At 37.7% G+C, this 26,271-nt stretch overlaps 1 protein-coding gene across 1 annotated transcript in view; it reads left to right on the forward strand.

The window, feature by feature from the left end:
- The first annotated feature begins 23,371 nt into the window (after positions 1–23,371).
- LOC105040679 (protein DJ-1 homolog A) overlaps positions 23,372–26,271 on the forward strand; it is a 16,252-nt gene continuing 13,352 nt past the window's right edge. The window contains 5 exon segments of the mRNA XM_010917327.4: positions 23,372–23,569; positions 23,571–23,582; positions 23,671–23,871; positions 23,965–24,114; positions 24,444–24,626. Of these exon segments, the coding sequence (XP_010915629.2) occupies positions 23,387–23,569; positions 23,571–23,582; positions 23,671–23,871; positions 23,965–24,114; positions 24,444–24,626 (729 nt within the window). The 5' untranslated portion in view covers positions 23,372–23,386.

Here is a 26,271-nt window from a genome sequence, read left to right on the forward strand (position 1 = left end):
GTCTTCGTCCAGGTACCGTTAGTTTTTCTCTCGCGGCTTCTTTGCTTTATAATAACATCCATGCTTTGTTATATAACGTCCGTGTTACAAGAGAAGCGTATTCGAAAAACAACAGTGGGGATATTATCGTGCCATTTTAAACTTCTTATATGGGTTTACTACAATTTTATTTTTCTTTCTTTTTCCCGTGAGACAAATAATGCAGAGACTCCGTGCTTTGGGAGACCTCGCCTCTCACGGAAGCCACAAGCCAATGCTAGATTTGCGGACCCCGTTAAATGACTAACACACCCTTATTTGGGGGGTCTAATTTTTCGGCGTAAATTATTGGAGAGTGTGAACAGAGATGGTGGAAGGAGGGAAACGAAGAGAGAGATGGTTCGGTAAATAATAATAACAATATTCGGGCTTTGAGGAGGGTATTTTGGTGAAGTAGGAGGTTAGTTTGGTAATTTGGTGGTCCCTCGCGACAGGGGCAGCTGGCCATGTGCGGCGTGCCGTGCCAGCTGGCTGATTCAGGAACCCTAAGCGATCCAGCGGCCTCCAGCTAAGCACATAACGGCGGCACCTGCCTTCGGATCAAGCAGAATATTCCGTTAGACGTCAAGTAACCGCAGTTAGAATGGAGCCGGTGGCGAACGGAGGAGCCGAGTCTGACTGACGTCCACCCTTGAGGATGATAAGGAGTGACAGCCGCAGGCTTGGCTCCGCGCCGCCGGCTCGAAAAACTTAATGAAACGTAACCCGATGCTTTACTTACGACTAAGATCGATATGGAGCACTAATTCTTTTTTGAAAAAAAAAAAATTGTATGCAGTATATTCTCTGATTGTTTTTTTGGTAAATGGAAGTAGCCTATTATCGTTGAATAGTCTTGCCCGGCAGTGGAGGTAATTATGCCTTCAGTTAATTTTTTTTTTAAAAGAAAATTTGGGGTTTGCCATGTATTAATATGTATTGTATGAATATGATATTATGTACCAATTCATATATCAGTGTCAATAGTAATATTAGTCACAGTGAACAAAACTATCTTGATCTATTATAATAAATATTGGTCAAATTAAGACACATTTCTTACAATTACAATAAAAAAAATAATTATGCTTTTGCAAATATATATATATATATATATCGAAATTAGATATAATTTTATTTACTAACAATCTAACACTTATCCCCACCCAAGAAAAAGAAAAAAAAATGTATCTCCGTAATATTGAATTTCCATATCACGGCCAATCTGGCTTTATTTGTCTTTTATGAGGCTATATAGATGCTACGATTGGCCATATCAAAACTAAATTTAATGAAGCTATTTCAAATTATATCTCACTATTTTGGCCGGCAGCCAACTTATATTTATATGTATATAATGATGAAATTCGTTGCTTTTAATCAAGATGCTGCACTTATAATGACAACTTTAAGTAGTGGTTTAGCCAATGCTAAGGAGTTCAACTCTTTAATGAGTGCTCTTGTTTTACCCTCCCTTGCTATCTTTTGGTTAGGTATTTAGATGCTTTGATTTGTTATTTAACACCTAAAATAGTAAATAGCAATATTCAAAGGAGCCCCTAGATATAATTTAGCTGGTTACCATCATACTTCATGTCACATGCTGATACCTTCTTTTGATTTTTCTACAGTCCCCTCCATCATTACATGATCCTTGTGATGCACTTATTCTTAGTTTACGAGAGATTCCATAAGCATGGGGCTAGCACTTTTTTTCCATTAGTGGTGGTTGGCAATGAGTTTAGAAAAATTATTGACCTAATTTGCTATAAAGCCATGAACCATCCTAGCTTTGATAGCTAGGCTTCCCTGGTTAAGATTTGTTAGTGAAAAGTAATTGTCATAATATAAAGCATAAAGGAACGAAAAATCCAACGACAAAAGGATTACAAGGTAGACTATGTAGGTCCTTGGTGACAGAGTTATCTCCAAAGTGCATGTGTTAATAGAGGAGCCCAACTTTTGTATTAGATTCAGAAGTTTCCAAATAAGGGTAGCGCAGGTCTTCAACGAGACCAACCATGTCTTCAACAAATGGATACCCATAATCTTTGGATGCTGTGCTCTATTAGTTTAATGCACCGGCTAACTCAGCACAGAAAAGTTAATTGTACTCCATCCAAACTTTATTACTAAGAGAGGAAAGCTTTCGTCTTGGGTGTGCCGGTGCCACCCGCTCTCAGGTGCAGGAGAAGCTTTATTACGTCACCCTCAGCTGGATGATCTCCGTGCACTGCAGTGGGTACAAAGGTGGGTTCCTTTCTAAGGGTCCTTTGTAGCCGCTAATAGCGTTTCTCACAACCTTAATGTCCCAATCTTCGATGATGTTCCTGTTCCTGCTTTGGTGTCTTAAACAGTGATGTTTTCAGGACCGCATTTGGAGCTGGATCGAATCAGCCTCATAGCCATGTGCACTTATCTCAAAGGAATGGAAAGAAAACTGCCATCACTCTTAACATCCCTCTCTTCTACATTAGTAATAGATTTGAGGGAAAACAAAAGTTAAAAAAACGAAAAATTTCTCGACAGCTAACTTGTGTTTATTAAATCAAGATATATGGTTAATTAACTTAATGGCATTGAAGCTAGAAAATCTCACATGTATAATAGGTGTATTTTCTCTTGAAAGTTTTCTAATAGAACAATGGACTTTTGCATTTTCAATAATTGTTGGTTTACATTATATTTTAATGATTACTAATTCTTATTAAGTGATAGGAAAGAAGTTAGGGATAAGGTTAATTACTATCTCTTCTCTCTCCCAAAATTTCATGCTTCATTCTAAGATTTCTGAAAGAAGAATGAAATCTAATAAGCTAATCTTTTCTGCAATACATGATAGAGTCTATCTTCATTACAAGATGATGTTTATGGAATTAAGATCAAAATATAATATGTCTATTTTATTATATTATCATGATAAAATAATAATATAAACTAAAAATACTTCATTTGATATTAATCACTATCATGTATGTTTGAGTTGTCAACAAGACAAAGATGACGACTCTGGAGGGCAGAGGTGAGGACCCTATCCTCTTAGCCACAAAAAGAAATGCCTAGAGTTGTTGAGAACTGGTAGTGAGATTTAATAGTGAATATGTGACCGGTGGTTCATCTCCATTCTCCAAAGGATTGAATCAGGCAGTTGAGAAGAAGGTTGGTCGTGATGACTGAAAATCCTGAAGTTGTTGCTGAAGAGCGATATCCAGTGGATTAAAGAATAGACATAGGATCCAAGAGATTCAGGGCTTTGCCAACAGTGCTGTTGTGCATGGTGCATGGTAACAGTGATGATGTGCATGGTTAACCCATGCATCTTTCCAAAGTATAATTTTAGAACTATCACCAAGCAGAAGAATTAATGGTACCGCAAGATAACCTAAGGATGCATTGAGAATGCCCTTCTGAAAGGGTAAGGAAGGAGATCTTACTAGGGATGGCAATAAGTCGGAGATATGGATCACATAAGCCATTATTTGTATTTGTTTCACAATTGAGAATCATGTACCAACACTCACTGAAATGGGGTAAGATGATTGATAGGAGTTTGCCATGTGGTCTACATTTAAGATGTCTAAAGATATTCAAATCCTTTTTGATTAACAATCGTTACAACTCACTCCCACTGTCGTGTGCAGTTAATCTATGCTGGCATAATACTCAAATAGAGTGCACAGATTATTATTGAGCAATTTCAGATCAGTTTCTTCAGCTCGAGAGCCAATAAGGGGCACAAACCGATCTTGCTATTCTAGTTAGCATTTCCACCAATCTGACCAACATTTGCCGACCTTGTCACCTCAATGTCTAGCGATTAAAATGGATTATGACAGCAATACATGCCTTATACTCATCTCAGGATGGAGTGGAGTAAGATGGATAGAGTTAGATGAGATGGGTTGGATGGGTCATATCAAATAAAATTTGTTTTTGCTTATAAACAAAACAAATAAAACAAATTCTAAGTATAATAGGAGAGTGGCACATCGGCTAGCATCTAATCGGCTTGGTGAAAAGAGTAAGGGTTTGTAATTGGAAAGAAAGGAGATAACCAGATGACGAAAGCCATGAGGACGAGCGAGTTGAACAACTAGGGCAAAGAGTGGAGAGCAAATCAGTGGATTTATAAATAGTTGGGTCAGGTTCGGGGTAAGTTTGGCCATTACCCACATCCATCCCAGATTTACTGCATGTTTGGAAACCTGTACCCACCGCTGACTCGAAACAAGTCAGTTAAAACCAACACCGTTAGTTAGGGTTGGGTCGGATTGGGTATCCGGTGAGGCCGGAGTTCCCCTAGATCTTAGATTGGTTGACTTGTTGAAGGAGGACCACATATTGCAATATTTATCCATAATTATTTGCTGCCAAGGTCGAGAATGATGGTTGTTCTTGATCAGGCACCATCTCCACTTTGGTTAGCAAAGCGCAATTGGTCGGACGGAGATCACGTATGCCCGACCTCCCGCAGATTTATGCTTTGTGCACTGTTTCCAATTAATTAGACACTAGCAAAGTCCATCTGCGATCAACTCTGTCAACACGCAACAACACACTCAAGATTCTTCACACGAAGCTTTTTGAGGCAGCAGTTAAGCGATGGAGCATAAGGAGATCCTTGGTAGTCATGTGGGCCAAGAAAGATGACAGATGATTTGGCATGGTTGATGTTGAGACCTGAAAATATTTCAAAAGCATAGAGAGAGAACTTGATAGCTCCTAGCTGTTGGTGATCCTCCCTGAAGATTAGCATGTCATTCGCAAATGGGGGGAAGATTGATTGATTCCGCTGTTTGGACAAAGTCCATATGAAAGGATCCAGCTTCCATGCTTGTTTATTCGGCCAAGGACATCACCGACAAGCATGGAGAGAGGGTCTTCTTGCCGTAGTCCTCTTCTGATGGTGAAGACAAAGTCCTATTTCCCCACTTACAACGCAAGACTTAGTATAAATTGTGTGACAAAGATTTAAAGAAATGAATGACATGATTGCACTGTCTTCCATCAAACAAGATATGATTGCACTGTCTGGAATCCAAAATGTAGTTCGGTTTATTGTGGCACGGGGAAGAAACTTGGTCTGTCTAGATTTAGAACATGGTCCTTGTCATACCACAGGAAAGGTTCCCAGTCCCTCACTCCTAAAATTTCTACGCTTTCGCTCAGCCTGGAATAGCTGGCGTCGGTATATCTTAGCCGGACTGGCTCTACTTCTGTATAAAACTTAGCCGGGATAGCTGGAATGGCTACAGGGCGTACCTAACTCATGGCCACAAGCCTTTATGGTGGCGTAGTAGCGCAACTTGAGGTCTGGGGTAGTCTGCTTCTGAGTTCTAATTCGAATGACTCAATTATTAGTCACTTGACTCGTTCAACAGGATGTTTTGGTTCGTTTTTATGGGAATGATCTTCTTTACTTCCACAGGCCATGAGCTTCATAGATATCTTTGACTTGTCACAAGTCAAGCTTAGTTTCCACTCGCAGAATCCTTTCCTGGTTTTAGAAATCTGGGCTTATTAGCATCTTTGCAAGGATTTTTTTTTTTCTTTTTTTATTTTTCTTTTTCTATGGTAATGACAATCCCGTTTTCCCTGGCATCGAAAAATCTTCAGGGATTTTAAAGAACTTGGATCCTTCTGGATTATAAGTCAGAAATTTTTGAATTATAGAATACTTACCATGACTATATATGCTAAGTAATTAAAGAAAGCTGATAAGCACTTGGAAAATTATAAATGCCCATGTTTATATTGTAGTATGATGATATTATCATAAAAATATTCAAATAATATGTTATAGAAGAGATAAAAGAAGTTTTACTCCTAACACTCGTGCTTAGGAATAATCATCTCTCCCAACATAGTCATCAAGACTAGTTGCTTAAGATTTTGGCCAAAGGAGAACATAGGATCCGAGTTGCAAGGAGGGACCAGCTTCGTTGTTTGCGTTTCCTTATAATTACTTGGGTTCTGGTGAAGGATTACACGTTGGGTTGAAGGCATTTGACTGGATAATAGACTTCTAGCCCTCGATCACTGCCTAGATTTTTCCCCTTTTTTTTTATATAAAAGATGGGAGACCTATCAACCATTCATTAAGTTCATGGGCACCACCTAGTTTAATTTGAGATAAAATATAAAAAAGAAGTATGACTCTAGCTCATATGAAGATTTTTTGAAGTTTTCTTTGGAGTCGCTCCATGAGAAGAGTCGGGGATAGCAGTAACAAAGAATTTTATGTTACTTTTGTATTGGAAAAAAAAAAAAAGACGTCAGGAACCAGAATATGTTCGATTTCTATAATAATGATACTGCTTTTGAGCACATGACCTTAAATTACGCCCCTTTAAATTTTCTGCAGCTTTTATCAGTCTTGTTTGTTTCTTTGCTTTCCTCGCTAATTTGAGAGCGATTATGTATGAAGACAATCCTCCAATCGCTACAAAACAAACTCATTACCTGGTGTTTATTCTTGGCATCAGAGCAACGTAAATTGGAGAAAAGTATGGCTTCGTTTTTCTGTCCAAAGATTCCATAACAAAGGCTAGAAAACTACACCAGCTCACTCCTGCTCCACTAACGTCAACATGGGTGGCAGGGGAGAACCCAAAAGGATGGCAAATGCCCCATAATCCAAGGCATTACACCCCAACGGGAACAAGAACATGGAGGGGCTCGTGATTGCAATTAAATGGAAAGCTGTAGCATATGGATGGATATAACAGGGTAAGGCACTTTTCCATAGGTCTTGAAGGTTAAGCCATTTCAGTCCTCATCCATCATACTACAGGAAATTACGTCCTACACTATGTGCACCAACATAGCCATGCACCATGCCATGAGGCAGGACCACATTGGTTTATGTGGCATAGGGTATAATTTCTCATCATACTAGCTCCTTGTTATTGCTTCTTCCCTTTGTTTATTGGACAACTCTTTCTTTATGTCCCTGTTCAGTTCTTCATCCTCTTACATATTTGTCTTTTCATCCAAGTGATTGATAGAATGGATCCTGATCTCCGAGTCCCTTCAACACATGGGAAAAAGGTGCTGGCAGAGAGAGGCTCCATGGCCCCTTCAATCTTATCTCTCTTCTTCATCCCTTTCTCCAGCCTCCACCACCATGTGAGAAAGGAGATCAAGTCAGGGGAGGCATGTGGCACCCATTTGGAAGTGCAGTTGGGAAAGGATTCTCTGCATCAATACAATGCAAGCAGATGCAAAGCTCGCATTTGCTCTCGGTCGACTAATTAAGGCTGGATTGTCAACGGACAGATCAAGTGAGATCCAACGGTCCCGTATCCCTTCTTTAGCTTTGTTGACCGTTACCATCTCGGCCTAAAATCGGATTGGTGTCCTTGGAACCTACCACTGGACCAGTGGCACTTATCTTGGTTCAACCTAGCCATTCACATGGGAGGTTTCAGCACGGACAAGTCTTCTTTCTTTCAACAAGCAGGCCCACAGACTATTGAGGACCATGCCTCGCTTCTCAAATAGGCAAAATGGGTAGGGATTGGGAAGTCTATGTAGTCTTAGAAAGTCTAGCAGCTAGAAATGTTCCCCAGTATTATTAGCTCAGCTACCAATTTGGCAATCCATTTCAGATGTTTCATCAAAAACAGACAATCCATTTCATGGGTGAGATGTAGTAGCTTTACACATGTCAGTCCAAGTCAAATGAGCTCTCTGCTTTAATCTTTCTTTTTGAAAAATAGGAGGAGAAATCCAGCACATGCCCACAAGGACTACATTGGAATAACTATTTCAGTGCCCTACGAGAAATCGGTGGACTGTGGACATCAACTTGGCTACAAGCAGGATTAGGTAAACGACTACCACATTCCGGTATAGTAATACAAACAGCTATGAATCCAAGCATTGACCATAAAAGAAACACAGGCATGTCCAACGTAACTCTCTTCTTTTCCTGTTTGTGCCCATGTGTCAATATGAAGCAAGGATCTAAATTTTTGCGGTAGTCTCTTTAAAAGCACACCTATCTTCTTCCTTTTCTTCTGCTGATATGAAGATCAGAAGGCACCTTTTCTGCTTTCATTGCTAGCCTCATTGATACTAAATTTGGTCGAATCATACTCAGAATTAGCTTGAAAATGGGTCTTTCTTTTCTGGCGTAGACTAAGAGGGTTCTGAATTAACTAGCCTGAGTAATGATTATTTCTAAATTCTATGCTAAATAGTTTGTAAGTTTCACGCTCCATATGCATGACAATTTATCTTCTATAACAATCCCTACGAAGTAACATGAGGTAACATACACAAAACACGCAAATATTTTTTTTAAAGAAATCACTAGATACATAAAATCATAATGCTGGGTTCAAGCCATTAATGTAACATTTCTTCTGATAGCACCATTACCGGCCAGCAAAATTTCACTGAATTCTCAATGCTCAGGTTTCCAACTAGCTATACATGGTCATGCCTACAGACATTTTATGTAGTGCACTCATCAACCCGACTCTTATGCAGCTGAAATGCTGGATTCACCCAAGCACCACAGCTGCATTGCATGCCTGCCCAGTTGAATGAACCCAAACGGGCCTTGCAGCCCAAGCACCAAAGTTTCTCTTCAACGTACCCCTCTTGCACTGATTCACAAGAAAGAGATGGCATTGTTAAAATGTAAGGCATATTAAGATCTAACGATGCATGATGCCTGTTCAGCAAGCAATCAAAAAAGATAATAAATACAATGCCTACCTGCTTGCATCCACTTCATAGGCTCCACGAATATTGAGGAACATTCAGGTTTATTGTCACTGTCCAGCGGGGCATCTCTTTTCTTCCATTTGAAGCATCGTTCACCCTCTCCCTGTTTATGAAGAATCACATTCTCTTGAGCAGCAACAATCCTGCGGCATCTTTTGCAGCGATATAGAGTTTGTGGTTTCTGATCAGTTTCCATATCCTAACTGCCAACTTGCATTATGTTAGCGATAATGAATAAGTTTGCTTGCTAGAAACAATACTCTCATGAATCATGTAAATGGTAAATATACCATAAAGCAATTAACTTGTAATTAAAGCAAGCATTGAGAATAGAGTTTGAATAAACTCTATTTGTTCATGCACAACAGAAAACAGTGGAGGGGAGGCTGTATTACATATTCCCTATTGAAGGTTATAACAAAACCGTGAAAGAAACAGATCGAAAATATTACCAGAGTAACTCCAAAATATGAACAAGTCCCAGGAGAAATTTAATGGAAATGGTGAGCAAATAAAGAGGTTACTAATTTCCTTGAAGAAAGTAATGCTCTAAGCTTATCGTTTACAAGTGTCAGACTTAGCTCAACTGGTGGCATCCCTCTCCACATGGACTGTGACATCCCCAACATAATTCTTTTTTCCTTAAAAAAAAAAAGTGCCGGCTTAAGCGGACGTGTCACAATTTCAGGGAGACTTGCAGCCACTATCAATCTATCACTGATCTTCACCAATCTAAGTAATCTTGGATAAGGTCTTCTAATTATTCCCCCCGTTATGAAGATATGTGGCAGGTAATCAAAACTAATCTGCTGAAACATGAAGTACGATGAATCCTTTACAATATCAATGGATGATCTTTTGTATGTAACACTGACTGCATCTTCAAACCAACTGCATAGTTCTAATTTTATCAGCCAAGTCCTTTTACCTAGAGTGCAATGGCAACACCTGCTTCTAAGCGCTTCCACCACTCTTTTTCTGCCAAGCATCAACTGATATAACACACTTTTAACAAGTTCTGATTCAATTTAGCTTTCTTCTTTGCAATTGATTCCTTCATCTATGTTTCATGTATTTCTAGAAATACAACCACCAAATGTAAGTTTATGCTAACACATTTTACCAGACACCTTCTTTTTCTGCCCCTGTTCCCACTCCATGCTGCTAAGGTTTGTGTTCCACATTACATTATCATAGTGGATAAAGAGAAACCTAGATTTACCATCTTTGTTCGATTAAGTGACAATGATGCCAAGGTGAAATTTGTAAACTCCAAGATGGCCATTTAAAGAGGAAATCAACAGGGGCAAATGAATAATTTGGGCCCCAGCAGGCCAGCGTAAGCTTGCAACTTGAATTTCTCAGATTTGGAGCAGATGACAAGCCCAGGACTTCACCCCTGACCAGAAGAAACTCACCTTGTTGTAAACGATATTGTTTGAACTTTGAAGGCTTATAATTATTCTCACTTTTCAGATGGTAACAAGAACACAAGCTTCAGAAGTGATCCTGGACTTCTAATCATTCTTGATCCATCACTGAGCTAGAAACCACATTAAAGATATGCCACTGATTCACACAGGAAATGCAATTCAAAAAATTTTGCAGAAGCCTTGAATATTAAGGATGGACATAAGAGCCCATGGAATGGATGCGGATCAATTACTAGCATGTTTCCACTTAAAAAACACTGTAAGAGTTTGTTCATTGCTTGTAAATACGAAGATACATTTAATCGTCAGCAGCTCCTTCTTAGTTGTTGGAGAAAGATAAAGTAGATTTATGTTAACTAAGTTTTAAGTTCAGGATGATTCCAGATCTAATTGATGCAACTATTAAGCTATTGAACACAGGATTCCTTGTGGTCTATTGAGTTCCATGGACATTGTCCCCTGCCATAGGCTAACTAACAATTAAGCAACAAGGTTTAGCAGTGAAATGTCATCCAAGCAAGATAAATGTCTTATGAGTTATTAGGTTAGGAATCGAGTTGGTTGTCAAGGATATAATTTCATAAACTATGGGCAAACACATAATATTAGTTCAGCACAAACCACAATGAAAACAGGACAACGCTCACCTAGAATCATGGAGAAGCAGAAGCAATATACCATTGAGGATCATGAAAACCTGTCTGGAAGATTATAGCATATGATCACATTGACAGGAAAACTTGTAAGTTTGTACTTCTTCTCACATTTAACAAAACTCCTCTTTCAACAGATTTCCAAGCAAAAAGAAATAAAGGCCTTCTTTGCCTTTTTGCTGGTCCATTTCAGGGCTGCAGTGACTTCCACTATTCAGTATTCAGTGGCAGTAAACTTACAAGAGTAGTAGTAAACATACAAGAAGTATTATTATGGTCTCAACATCCATGAGAATGTCATTGTTAGTTATTTCTAAATGCCATGCCTAGATCTGATAAATTTCAGAACAAAATGTTTCTAAATATTCATTTCTTCTGCAGAGATATAATAACTCTCCCCCTAGAACACCCCTGCTTGATAACTGGAAAAGAAATGAAGGGATGGTTTAAGGTTGGTTTTTCGAAAATTCATACGATGTCTGCCAGTGTTCTAGCCATTCCATCTTGCAGTCTCTAAAGTCAGGATGTACGATGTAATGCTTTCTCATAAACCACAAGAAGGCTTGTAACTTAAGGGAGCACCCATTATTCCCAGTGCTCTTAACCAATTAACGTTAAACATCCAAACTTTTTTTTTTCTCAATTTGGTGAGTGGGGAAGCAACACTAAGAGTATCTTTCATAAGGAACTCTAAGTTCATCATCCTAAACTCCTCTTCATAACCTCCAACATCAGTATTGGTTGCTTTGGGAAAAAAAATCCAATTGATCAAGGATTCAAGCATCTTCATTCGCTACTATCAGGCCTGATGAAGACTTTATCAAACAAACCAAATTCAAAGTCCAAGCCATACATGTGAAAATGTCAGGCCCCTTAGAAAAAGATTTAAAGTTCCAGAAACACCCAACTATAATGAATTCACAGTATAAAGTCTTTAGCTGCATTTGTTGGTTGATTGTATGGAGGGAAAGAAAGAAAATAATAAGGAAATAAAAATAATAAACAAATACGAAGAGACATTAAGAAATTTTCTTTCTTTTGTGCTTCCTTCAAGAAATTTCCAGAGAAAAAGTAATAGCAAAAGCACAATCATGGTGGAAATAGTGGTGTTGATATTTTAGCACAGATATTGGTGGTAATGGTGATGCAAACAGTGATGGAAGTGGTAGTAGTGATGGGGATGTCTTTATTGGTAGGGGTGGTTCAACAATAGTGCTGGTATCACATATCAACAAGATACTTTGCTTAATTCCGGGGTCAAGTATCCCAAATCATCTGACACACAGCCACTGAAGAAAATATCGAGATGGGCATACATCTGAACTAATGAAGAAGAATTAGTGGTTGTGAATGACAGTTATGGTGTCAATAGCAGAGGCAATGGCATTGACAAGGAGCCAAAAGTGACAAAATTGGCAATACGACAATGGTGATGGGAGTGGCAGTAATGGTAGGGATGGTGCGGCAGTAGTGATCAAGGTGGTCCTAGTGAGAGGGCTGGTTGGCAATACTGGTCAGGGTGGTGTACGATAGACATTTGCCATAGGTGCCTAGTGTTTGGGTGTTGTATCATGTGGCATTTCAAAAAAACTCAACATGGATCATTTCCACAAAGAAAGTATATTGCAAGCATACGTATATACAAATAAATCAGAATAGGTTGAGAACTAGACTAAGTTGATTGCTTATTTGAAATGGTAAAAGTTGAAGTGCCTTAACTTGCACTAAAAGATTTTGACACTGTCACTCTAAAAAGCTCTAGCAAGTGCTGATAGTACTATTTGATGGAAGAATCATAGTTTATTGGGTACCAATAAATGCCCATACCATTGTCAATGCTGTCTAATTGTCCAGGAGTGTCACCACTCTAGCAATCATTCAAACTTACAACCTTAGAGTGGTTATCTGACTGAACTATTTTCTGTAAATAGCCAATGTCAAATAAGACGAAATGCAATACATCTGTCATTTGAACAAACAATAACCTAACTAGCATGATCAGAAAAGATAGAACTATTTTCGCAGCAACAGAATTTTTTTTTACCAAAATCTTGAAAAAGAGACTTTATTTTGCAAGAATATGCTGTGGCAACTTGAAGCTCCAAAATAAGGGAGCAGAATGCATGCTATAATGACTTAATTCATAGCAAATAACTAAAAGGTACTGAAGTATATGGACAATGGAGAGAGAATTTAAGATAAGGACCATTTGCATGATAAAGGCCATTCAAGTGAGCTTTATAATTAAACTAAAACTGCTCAAGCCAGTGTCTCAATATAAAGAAAAGCCAAATATACCACTTCTTACTAAATATTTTACATGGATTCAAGTTTGTATGTTGGGAATGGGTATGTGCCTAAGTGCTGGATTCTTTTAATAGCTAAGAATTTCTTCTTACAGGGCCGTGTCAGAGCATCATATAACTATGTCCATGCTTAAGTGTCGGTTATGGATACTCTTGGCTAAGTCAACCGGTCCAGGTCACACAAACCAAAAGAAACAGCCCAAACAATCCAGGGGATGTTCATCATCTATCCATTATGAAAATGAATTCTTCGTTTCTTAAAGACAATGTCTTGTTCCTTCTTGCTAGTTTCCATAAGAATTGATTTACATGCATTCCAAGAACATTTTAAAGGTATGATATTTTTTATAAGTTAAGAAAAGCCTAAGGGTAGCTTTTCTTTATAAAAATGGTTAAGATTTGAATTTTAAGCTTTGAGCAAAACTATTATAAGGAAATCATTTCTTTCCCTAGAATAAGGTTTCTGAACATATAGATCATAGCTAATGCACTGAAGTTCCTGCTAGCTCATCTCCATCTCTAACTGCTAAGTGTTGTAATTTGAGTTCAGTTACACTATTCAAAGTTCTCAATGCTCATTTGTCAATCAAATAATTTATAGCGATCGAACAGTAGATAGGATATTGTTAGTATCTTCTATGACAAAGACCAATTTATAAAGAATTAAATCCAAAGACCAATTAATTGCTAGTGCATTTACTCTGGCCTAAACCTGATGGCACCAAATCATCCCATTAAGTCCTCAGATAACAATCAGAGGGGGCAAGATTTGTAAGCAGACCAGGAAAAATAAGTTTTCTTTTTCTAAAAAAAAGAAAAAATCTTTTTCTTAACCTGACGATCCAAGAAGGGCACATCATGAGTGGCTTCCATTAGAGGCCGAATGTAAAAATTCTATGACAAAGACCAATTTATAAAGAATTAAATCCAAAGACCAATTAATTGCTAGTGCATTTACTCTGGCCTAAACCTGACGGCACCAAATCATCCCATTAAGTCCTCAGATAACAATCAGAGGGGGCAAGATTTGTAAGCAGACCAGGAAAAATAAGTTTTCTTTTCCTAAAAAAAAAGAAAAAAATCTTTTTCTTAACCTGACGATCCAAGAAGGGCACATCATGAGTGGCTTCCATTAGAGGCCGAATGTATGAGCTGGTACCAGCTCAAAGGTTCATCTATGGGTTTTTAGAAGTCAATCATGAGAATCAATGTTTTGCTCTTAGTCGGAGATTTCCTTTGTTACTTTTTTCCAGTTTATCACAATTGATATCGCATCAGTGGCTAGCAACTTAACTTCCAATCCAAATCGCACGGTGAAATCAATTAACAACGACAACACATAGAAAAGGAAGTTAGATAGAGAGAAAACTTCAAAAGCTCGTCCCTACAACATCAAGAACATGCATCTTCGGTTTAAGAATCCCAAAGTAACGATTTCCTCTCAGATTCTAGCCTAGACTAATAGTAATTAAGAACAAAGACAATAAAAGAGACGATCGCCATGGATAAAAGGAAACCCTAATCGCGGAAACAGTGGTTCGAATTACACATCCAATCAATCAAGAAAAAGAAAACGTAGGGAATTCGGTACAACATTATAGAAATTGACTGTTAACCTGCGATATGGAAGAGAAACCTTACCTCGTTCGCCCACTATCCTCTGAAATCGTGTTCCTTCTTTCTTTAATTCAATTGACTGGGGAAAGTGTCCCACCTCCGCCTTATTCCCTTAAAAAAACACCAAGAAGAGCGCCTCTGTTTTCTAGGGACGACTCCAGTACCCGTTCATTGCAGATGTTCAGATGCTCAGGCGTTTCACGAGTTGAATCCTTCCCCAGTTGGGATTGGGGACTCAGTTCTTTTTTTCATATTAATAATAATGATAAGGATGATATTTTTAAAAATAATTATTATAAATAATTATTTTGTATTCGTTTTTGTTATAATTTTAAAACAATACTAGGCACAAAATATTTAATAAAAATAAATAAGGGCTTTACGAAAATGACTATTCTTAGATGGTTCGCGAGGCTGTAAGACCCACCTAGACCATACTTATGCCCATTACATAGGATGTGCTATCCAAAATTTTTAGGCAAAGCTTCTTCATGGAGAGGGACAAACCCACTGATGCGAGCGAGCCCCAGTTCACAAGAAACAAAAGGTGAACTTCCGTGAAGAGAAAATTGACCTTAACACCGAAGTTCTTTATTTTCTTAAAACAAAATATAGTTCTTCTTTAAAAAGGCTATACTATTACCCAATAACCAGTTTAAAACTCCATACAATGCATGAAATGCAATCACTTATCGAGGCATATTTAAACACACTACAGCAACGTGCTCCAAAGCATTATTTAGTATATATTAAAAATTATAAATATTATTCATGCAAATTTACATTAGAGGTGCAAAGATCTAAAATTCTTTTTTGCGAAGCTTTTAAAATGTCTGAAAATACTTTAGAGTGATATACTAATATTCGGTAAAAATTATCAGGAAATTATTTTGGCTTTGTCAGGAAGTTGAAAAGTTCTAGTTGAAAAAATTTATATTTTAAAATTTTTTTCGAAAATACTTTCAGCTAATGTCAGGAAACTATTTTGCTTTTTTCAAAATACTGTATCAATATGCTTATCAAATAGCAAATAGCTTTTTATAAAAACTCTACTTCCAAAAATTCTATTTCTTAAAAACTCTACTTTCAAAAGTTTTAAAAGTTCTACTTCCAACAACAATTCCAAATAGGATCTTAATCTCCTTATAAAAATATGGACGGAACCTATTTCCACCCTCGAAGTCCAACACAACAACCTCGATGGCATACGTCGACATACAGAGCGCAATTAAAGAGAGTAAACTTTAATTGTCAAGATACTATGGTATGGATAGCAACATCGTCAATTCACTTTCATAAATAGTAAATTTTCAAAAGGATTAATTATTTTTTTTGTCACTAGCCTATAAAAGATTGTAACAAAATGATCACTGATCTATAACATATAACAAAATGGTCATCGATCAATTTTAATTTTATAATAAAATGATCACTGACCTATAACATATAACAAAATGATCATCAATCAATTTCAATTTTATAATAAAATGGTCACTCTAGCTAATTCCATCAATTAGGCTAAGAATATAACAGAGTGACCATTTTGTTATAAAATTAAAATTGATATATGATCATTTTGTTACATGTTGTAGGTCAGTGATCATTTTGTTATAAAATTAAAATTGATCGATGACCATTTTGTTATATGTTATAAGTCAGTGACTATTTTATTACAATCTTTTATAAATCAGCGATCAAAAATATAATTAATCCTTTTCAAGATTGAGGAGGCTTGAATGGTCGATATATCTCTCTTAAACTTTACATTGTCAGCTTAAATGTTTCTGAATTTCAACAGCCACATGTCTAATTGGCAGCAAGTGCATGAACCAAATGTATATATGGAACTTAGATCATATATAACATATACCACATTCTTATTTTCTGATAAGATGGTTATGTCGATTTATTTAAAACCCCCGAGATAGGACTTAGTGAATAGGGGTAATGCCTCAAAGCTATTGTTAAACACTCGAGTGGTTAGGAGTTGATACATGAACCCAATGAGTGAGACATGACCGAGTTGTCATTTCTTATGGAGTGCTTTCGATAAGTTTTAAAAAGAATGCAATCAGAAAGTCCATGTTTATAGCTTTAGCATCGTCGCTTATAACCGGCATGCTTCCCTAAGAACTAAAATGATGTGACACATGACCCGGTTTGCACCATTCCCAAACTCGGAAGCCTTGATACAGCCTTTCCTCTCTTTCTCTTCTCTTTCAGTCGGCCTCCACGCCTTCCCTCGTCCTCCCTGTACGCTCCCTCTGTGACCCCATCGGTGCCATCCCAGAGACTGTAGCGGGTGAGAGGTTGGGTGAGGACGGCAGCGATGACAGAGACAGCGAGAGCGGGCTGGAGTTTTGTATTGAATATTTTTTTTTCCTTTTTCACTTAGGCCGACACAGGTGATGATGGGGAGGAAGGAGATGGCGGAGACTGCAGGAGGTGGATGGAAGGCGACGGCGGAGACAGTGAGAGGTGGCAGCTAGTTTTTCCCCCCCTTTTCACTTTTTTTTTCCTTCTTTTCGGAGATCTATGGGAAAGGAAGGCCATAGAGCCAACACTGGTGTGGGGAAGGAGCCCAGCCAAATCTTTGACTTCTTTCTCGGCTCCCGGATCTCCGACACCCACCTCCCCCACTACTGCTTTCGATCCTTGAGTTTTTTTTTCTTCAGCCCACTGCTGGAGGCAGACTGCCGTCGTCGACTGATGTGATCGCGCTTCCGAATAGGGAAGGTTAAGCGCTGTTGTTCCATGCGATTTCCTCTCTTAAAACTCCATGCGGCACATAATCTCTTATCCACGTGTCAAACAGAGACATATTAAGACTTTGACACACCAGCACGATTACTTCATTTTAATATATATATAATAGATTAAAAAACTAACTAGTTTATAACTATTGTACGATATTATGTAATTTTTTTTTAAATATTTTATTATATATATTTTAAATATATTTTAAAAATAATTAAAATAATTAAAATTTTATATTTTATATATAGTATGGATTATAAGTTATCAGATAAATCTTATGATGATCGATAATCCTGATTCCGAATAGCAGAGTCGACAATATTATCTATCAACTACTATTGCCACCAATGATAACAACATCTTTGAGCTTGAGATAGAGTGAAAATATATCAATATAGTGACAGACGACGGTCTTCTAAGATACCAATCAAAAATTAGTTGGTGAGCATGCCTCCAATTGATGGCTCACGAGAGATTTAAATTTTATAAATTGAAAAAAAAAATTTACTAATAAAATTTTGAAAATCCAAACTTTAAAAATATTTTTTTTAAAAAAAAATTAGAAATCTACTTTAGTCCAAAGCCAAGCTACTCCCAACACTGGATATTTTTTTTTCAAAAAATTCTTCACTTATATGTAATGTGAGCACTACAAAAATAAATAATTTTTATAGTTTTATGTTCTCAATTTTTTTTACGCTTCATGTAAAACAGATACCACTGAATTACACTAATATATATATATGAGTGTAAAACATATATCACTATTGTTCTACGTTGCTCTCTGTTTCAAATAAAATTTAAATTCAGAACCATATTGCACCATTTGACTGACTTTTGGCTCAAGAAGGCAGCAATAAATATTTTATGTAGGAACTGATAGTGGTAATTTTCTTTTCCCCACCAATCTTCTAATGTATTTATTTATTTTTTAGAAAAAAATAAATTTCAATAAAAGTACAAGAGAAATTCTCTCTCACATGATTTTTTTTTCTTTTATCCACATCCAAATATGCATAGAAGTAAGGGACAGCTGATGCGACATCCCGAGGTGTTGCTGAGGAAAAAAAACCTCTTCCTTCCCCCAATCCATCCTGCCACCGTTCCGCACCACCATGTCCGTCGCTCACGGAGGAGGCCGATCACGAGATCTGATATGCGCCATCCATTCATCATGGTCATCGTCGTCGTCATCATCTTCCTCTTCTAATTTTCTCACTCTCTTCCCCTGTTACACATCGAAGGATGATGCCCTCATGGGATCCGATTACGGACCCACTTCACCTAGACATCCGTGAAGGTGCGACTCTGTTGGACCCCGATGGCCCCTCGATGCAGCGACGGAGGGGGCGATGGGAGCGGCCCATCTCGAGGCTCAAGCTCGAAGCACTCTCCCCTTCTTATCACTCTCACCATCGTCCACCTCTAAAATGCTAAAAAGGAGGAGAGAGAAAGGGGCAGGGTTTTAGGAAACGAAGGGAGGAGGAGAGGAGGAGGTTTTTGAAGATGTGGAAGAGCTGGAGGTGCTTCTCCACCTCCCTCGGCTCCCGCCGCTCTACTTGATGACCATGGACTCATCCAGTGATATATCCCGATTCCCAATGACAGCGACCTCTGATCCAAGAGCCATCCACCCAACCCTCAGCCCCGACGGTGGCACTTCGACCATTAGGAACTACCACATCTTGGGTACTAGCACTTGCGACACCAGTGAAGGTGGATCCATCACTACAACTCCCGAAACCCTCTCAATCTTGCTTTACATTGCCTGAAATTTTTTTCTATCCAAACATTCGAAGGTGGTTAAAAATGAATAGAGTTTGTCTAGAATGGAGATCGAGTCAGAAACCCTAGATTCAAAAATAGAAAATCGTGTATCCAAATCCAGAGAAACATCTAGATATCCGAAGGGGATGGTGGAAACTCTGCTCGTAACTTTTCAATAGAATAAGGGGTGGAGCAGTTCCTGGAGCGGCCGGGGAGGTGTGGGGTGGGGTCGGATCTTCGTCCTCAGTCATGAAAATTTCCGATGGAGGACATCTTGTTTAAAAATCAAAAATTTCAACCGGAACCAAGGAAACACCTCCTCCTCCCCCACCTGGCCTATTATTTCCTCTCCGCTACTTCGAATTTGAAGCGCAATATTTTTTTTTTGCACATTGCTCCCTCCCACTGTATCCAAAGCTCCACATGTCAAACAGAGACTTCTCTATTGAGAAGCCTTCATTTTATTATATATATATATATATATATATATATATATATATATATATATAAAAGATGTCCACCACATTATGTAAGCTAACAAGATGCCATTAATGCATTAAGAATCACTGTCAATCAATAAAGTAGATTTTTTGTAGAGATCTAGGATGCATTTGGTCCATGATCAGGATGAAAATTGAAATTGAATGTATTGAATAAAAATCAAAATGATCATATCTCCTGATATATTTAATTTATGATGGAATTGAGATTGGAATCAAAATAGACTTTGAGTACTAAAAGAAAATAGGGATTAAATTTTGAAAGATTGAAATATTTTCATTTTCTTTCTCCTGTGAATTGAAATAAAAATAAAAATCTTCCTAATTAAACATCTAAAATAAAAATTATTTATTTCTATTTTAATTTTAGAGCCCAACTCCCCTCGTCAAAACACGTCCCCTGCATTTGTAGCCTCTTATACAACATATTAAAAGCTAAAATTCTAGAAGTAACCCCCTACAACATTCCTGCACATTGTATGCATCTCCACAGAGTCCATGACCTCGATTCCAGACATGCAACTGTGGAGCGGTTGTCCACCATGAACGAGAACCCAAAAGCATGTCTGAAAGGATTCAAGAAATCCACAGCCTCGATGACGCTCTCATAAAAAATCTCCGAATAAGAATGCCCTTTTTCTTCTCCAAGAACTCCATCTGCATAATTTTTTTTTTAAAAAAAAAGTTATGATGAGAGCTTCACAAATTAGGGCGATGACTGGATGCAAAAAAACATTATTTTGAACCATGCAAACTCTAGTGTTATTAAAATAATTATACTATAGAGCCTCGTTAATGTGTAATTGTGACCACAAACAAGAGAAAGAGCTTACATGAAACCGTCTTCCAACCAAAACAACACTGCAAATCTCACTTGCACAAGCAATATCCTCACAGCATTCACACAATAAATCCCTACAAGGATGATATAATGCACTGTATGCAGCATTAAATTCTTTTTCCCCACTTCAGATAGAGAGTTATAAACGAAAGTAGACCTCGAGCGTACAATACTTGGATGCATTATAATTAACTGAAAATTAATTATAAATACCTTGGTTGAAATGATCTTTAAAATAATTCTTACAGTATATTCTATAGTGTTTGGGCAGGTCAGTTTTTCGATCGTTACATTTTGGGATGTTTGGTTCGTGACTGAAATCAAAATTGAAATAATCAAATCCTTTAGAGTATTTGATTCGTGACTGAAATCGAAATCGAAATAAAAATTTAAATCCATAAAAAAAAAAATCAAGATTGAATTCTAGTTAGATTGGATCATTCTCATTCTATCTCAAAATCAGAATCGAAACGAAACTCCTTCCAATCAAATGTTTGGAATAAGAATCATCCATTCTCCTCCTACTTTTAGATCTTTATTCCTCCCAATCAAACATCCTCTTTCAATAGTCAGTCAAAACAAGGCCTTCACGATTCCATCCAGAGCTGCAGATAAAGCGCCTGGTTTAATATAAGATTTGTCAGGAGACTAACACGGCCATGAAAGTTCCACGTATCAACAGCCGATAGATCATCAATAAACAAAGTATAGAACTCACCACTCTCTCGAAGAAAAAATGTGGCTCTCGTATTCTTGTTCCAGAGTCCTGGCAAAGGTAAAAGGAGATCCTCAAGCGACAGACATCATGTTGACATAGGAATGCATTAGAAGTGGCAAACTCCAACCGGATCAACGAGTGTTCTGAAAAATAGGCTTCTGCCAAATAGATTTGTATGGGATTCCTAAGATACTCAAGGAGTGAGAAAATAAACATACGTCCAAGCAACAACCTGAATCTGAATTTGGTGAGAGAGAGGCACCTGTGAATGGCAAAACAAGAATTAGTTCCTGCACTATTTATTTCTTTGCCTTGAACATAAAGCCTCCTCGCTGATGGACCCATACCTTTGGGCACACAGCAATCACACCGATATTTTTGGGGAAATCAAGACCGAGAGATTGTAGGTGTGAAGCCATGCGGTGGGTAGGGGTGTTGTACATTCTGCAGTTGACATATCCATAATCACACGCAGTGACACCACAATAGTCCTATAATCATCACCATGTGGAAGAAAATGTTGGAATTTAAATCATGATAAATAAACTATAGAAAGACATGTTATTAAATTTTATTTTTCATGGTTCATGTGGTTATCATATAATAGTTCCGTGATCACCATATAAAAAATAAAATAGAAAGACATGTGATTTGATAAATAAAATAATATCTAGGTATATATCTATCAACATGGTACATGCATCCATTGCAAAAGCATGTGCCCTCGAGAAGAAAAACATGTGTATGCGCGGCATGAGCACCGCTCCATTCTAACCATATAAATTATAAATAATATAATTTAAACAATAAAATTTGATCACTCCATAGGCCCAAATTTTATATTTCTATGTAGAAACTATATAACTATTGTATAGTCACTATTAAAGATAAAGAAAATAAAATTTAGTTGTATAGTCACTATTAAAGATAAAGAAAATAAAATTTAATGATATATGCTTCTATAGTTTATTTGTTGTAATTTAAAATCCAAATTTTTTGTTCCCAACTAGACCACTATGCAATTGCTCTATGAAACATGGAAAGTGGAATTTAAGAAATGGTCTTTTGTAATTCATTCATTACATTAAGATCCAAATTTGTGCTTTCATTACAAATCATGAATGTATTGGTGACATAATTGTTTAAATATGATTGTAAAATTCAATGATAAATGCCATGGTGATTTGTCAGTTATATGAAAACCAAACTTTTTAAAATGACTATAGAATCATTTGTGGTCACATATGAAGTTGAGAGATAAATTTAACGACGAGTCTTTTATAGTTCATCAATTATATAAAAGTTTAAATATTACATTTTGATAATAACCACTGAATCATTACATGATCAGAGTAAAGTTGATAGCATATGAATTCCTATTTAATTGATTAATTACATGTTTGTATATAGTGATTATACAACTATTATTTTGTCATGATATAAAATATGAAATATAGAATATTTTCAACCATTCATTTCACATATTCCAATAAAATGACTGCTGAATGATTCTATAGTCATGCAGTCACAACATGGAAGCTCAAAGTATGGATTGTCATATAGTTTAAAAAGATGTGAGGGTTTTATAATTTTTCTTTTTTGGTTTCATAAGTTTTTAATTCTTATATATTAACTTTAGAAACCACCATCCGCCACTAAAATTTGAATAAAACATGAAAACCAAAATCATTGTTGATCCCTTCATGGCTGACATTATTATTTACATTTTTGAAAAGCTGGTCATGTAGGATTTATATAATAGGCTTATAGACGGCCCGTTCCTCTTAGTTGGATTATTTTATTCATATAAATTATCTAAAAATGTACGAGTCCACCGTCGGATCGCCCATCACACAAATCTCAAAGCAGACGGAACTCTATCTGTGCAGATTTTAAAGCAACGGTGGATTGGGGACTGCTCGAGCAAGTTTGTACTCCTGTGACTCGGGGATTGGTTAACAAACGGACCGGAGACATGTCAACGCACGCATTAGCTCTAGCGGTTGTGCCCTAACCCTCCCCGGTTGGGCACGCGTATACATGACGCGAGCCCCGCTCCACTCATCAAGAAACCCTGGTCCGGATGGCCACGCGTCATCTCGTCCCTCTCCCCCTCCCGCTCTACAAAAGCATCTCCGCTCCCCCGTCTCTCTTCTCTCGAAGCATCCGACGATCACTTCTCTCCCCACCGAGCTTCGCGAGCTCGTCGTCCATGGCGTCTCCTTCTCCGAAGAAGGTAGCCCCTTCTCCTCATTACTCCTCTGATTTCCCCAAAACCCTCCCCGATTTCTCGTTTCTATGGCGCATTTCTGGAATCCGACCAGGTCCTGGTCCCGATCGCCAACGGGACGGAGCCAATGGAAGCGGTGATCACCATCGACGTCCTCCGGAGGGCCGGTGCGGACGTCACCGTTGCATCGGCGGAGAAGGACCTCCGAGTCGAGGCCTGCTGGGGAATCAAGATCGTGGCCGACGCCCTCGTATCGGACTGCGCCGGTTCTTCTTTCGACCTCATCTCCCTTCCCGTGAGTTAGCGAGACCTAGTTCGAAAGATTTGGTTACCGAATCCTTTTTCTAGGCCTTTTAATTGACTTTCTTGGATTGTATGTACTATGTAGGGAGGGATGCCGGGTTCGGCAACTCTTAGGGATTGTGAAGCCTTAAAAAGCATCGTGAAGAAGCAAGCGGAAAAAGGAGGGCTTTACGCCGCGATCTGTGCTGCCCCGGCTGTCGCCCTGGGATCGTGGGGTTTACTGAAGGGTTTAAAAGTGAGATTCTTGATCAGCTTCCCTGAGCTTTCTTCAATTTTCATTTATTAACATAAATTTTAACAAGAAATTCCTTTCCTTTTTCGATCTTTACGTTTTATGAATTTTCAAGAATTTCACAGTGAATTAATCAGCTAGTGATTGCGATTACGATTATTTTTCACAATTCAATAATTTTCTGTCACCCTCTGTACGTATTTCTAATTTTGTGGCTGCTTCCTAGGTTCTAATTTCACCTGTCATGGTCTGAAACTTGATCTAATGATGATATCTGTTGTTGTCATTTTTTTCTTTCTTTTTTGTTTCTGGCCTAAATATTTTCCCGACAGGCAACTTGTTATCCTTCATTTATGGAGAAGCTCTCCCCTGAAGCGATAAAGGTGGAATCAAGAGTGCAAGTGGATGGACGGGTAATCACGAGCCGTGGACCAGGAACAGCTATAGAGTTTTCTCTGGCTTTGGTGGAACAACTCTATGGAAAAGAAAAAGCTGATGAAGTCGCAGGGCCTATGGTAATCTGTGTTATTCGCTTTCTGGGTTTTGTATTTTATTTTTAGTTATTTATGCATGTACGTTCATAGACCCATAAGGCGGAAAGAGTGCCAGCTTGACACTTGTCACCCTTTCCATGCCAAGTGTTAGGGTTTCCAAAAGTGCCTGACACTTCAACCGCGGGAAAACCAAACTGAGGGACACTTCATTACAATGGAAACATATAAAGATGAGTATAAAAACATATTTTGACTACTAGACTAAGTGGACCAGTCAATTCTGTGTTTTTGGAGAAGGACAAATTAATGTCTTGTTAGAATTTGCGAGTAAGAAGAAGAATATGTAAGATTGCATGTGTCATGACATTTTGGGATAATGTCGTCTATTGTGATCAATGGAAAATGTAAATGAATCGTCTCATCTCTACGATAATGCAGCACATAATGTATGGATAAATTGCAAACAGAAAATAACAAGTCCTATGGGAACTAGAGAAGAGGGGGATACACAATGTAACATTGTATGACCAATATAACGGAGCAAGTACTCAAGTACAATTTCCCATGCCTGTGCCAATCATTGGCTGGCATGCTAGTTATGTGCCAAATCATTTGCCAGGACTTGTGGCAACCGAAAAAGGATTGTTCTAGGTTAGTGTGTGTCAATCAGACCTATACACATGAACCTAGGGTACATATTCTTGTACTGTAACGGTCCCCTACTGACATGTTACACATGGCATAATGATGGTTAGTGTAATTGAAGAAAAACCATTTCATGCCTAGGTGGCTAGCATTGCATACATGAAAGTACAAGGTAATACGGTGGATGAAGGTGGTGCATTCTATGGGCTTATATCATAAAATGGAATGTTGAATAGGATCATTTTTGTAATAGAACAAATTTAAAAACCTTGTTATGTAAATCATAAGGTGATGGATAACAAGTTTAAGGTTGGATGGGGATAGTTTTTTGGTACAATATAGAGACAAGACAATGCTTGAAGGTTTGACCTAGAATAGAAGCACCTTACTAAAACATCCACTATAGTTCTAATGAGAATAAATCTTCATTTAATACAATCACAGAATCACTACACGAAGAGGAACACATACTCTTATTAGTGTTGGTAGCAATATATGATAGTAAAACTAGAAGGTATCAGTGTGAAGTATGAGTAAGAGGGGAGTACCTGATGAGTTGATCATTGCACAAAAAAATCTTCATTAAAAGCTTGTTAGCATACATATCATTGAAATATAATTGTTATTATTTCTAACATATATTTGTAGAAAATTGTTACTTACTCCCTTTTCTAGTCAACCAAATGGAACATAGGATATGGAAAGAAGCTGTGTGATGCAATTTGAGAGAGCTTATGTTTATCATTCCCATTTATATTTTAACTTTTTGTTTTTTTGATATGTCCATCAATCTCAAGTAGAAACCGTTGTTTCTTGCTTAGCATGTAGAGTATTTGCTGGAGTGAGTTATTCTATATTCACATAACTACATCATATGCTACCATGCAAAAACAAGCATTGAGCTTTCATTATTCTTAAAAAGCTAAATTGATTGAGATAAGTCACTGAAACATAACTTGGACACAAATTAGCACTGCTTTGGGACTGTATCATTTGATATTTGCCACTACAGATAAAGCAC

The sequence above is a fragment of the Elaeis guineensis genome, chromosome 3 (assembly GCF_000442705.2).
Source record: "Elaeis guineensis isolate ETL-2024a chromosome 3, EG11, whole genome shotgun sequence".
Classification (NCBI taxonomy): Eukaryota; Viridiplantae; Streptophyta; class Magnoliopsida; order Arecales; family Arecaceae; genus Elaeis; species Elaeis guineensis.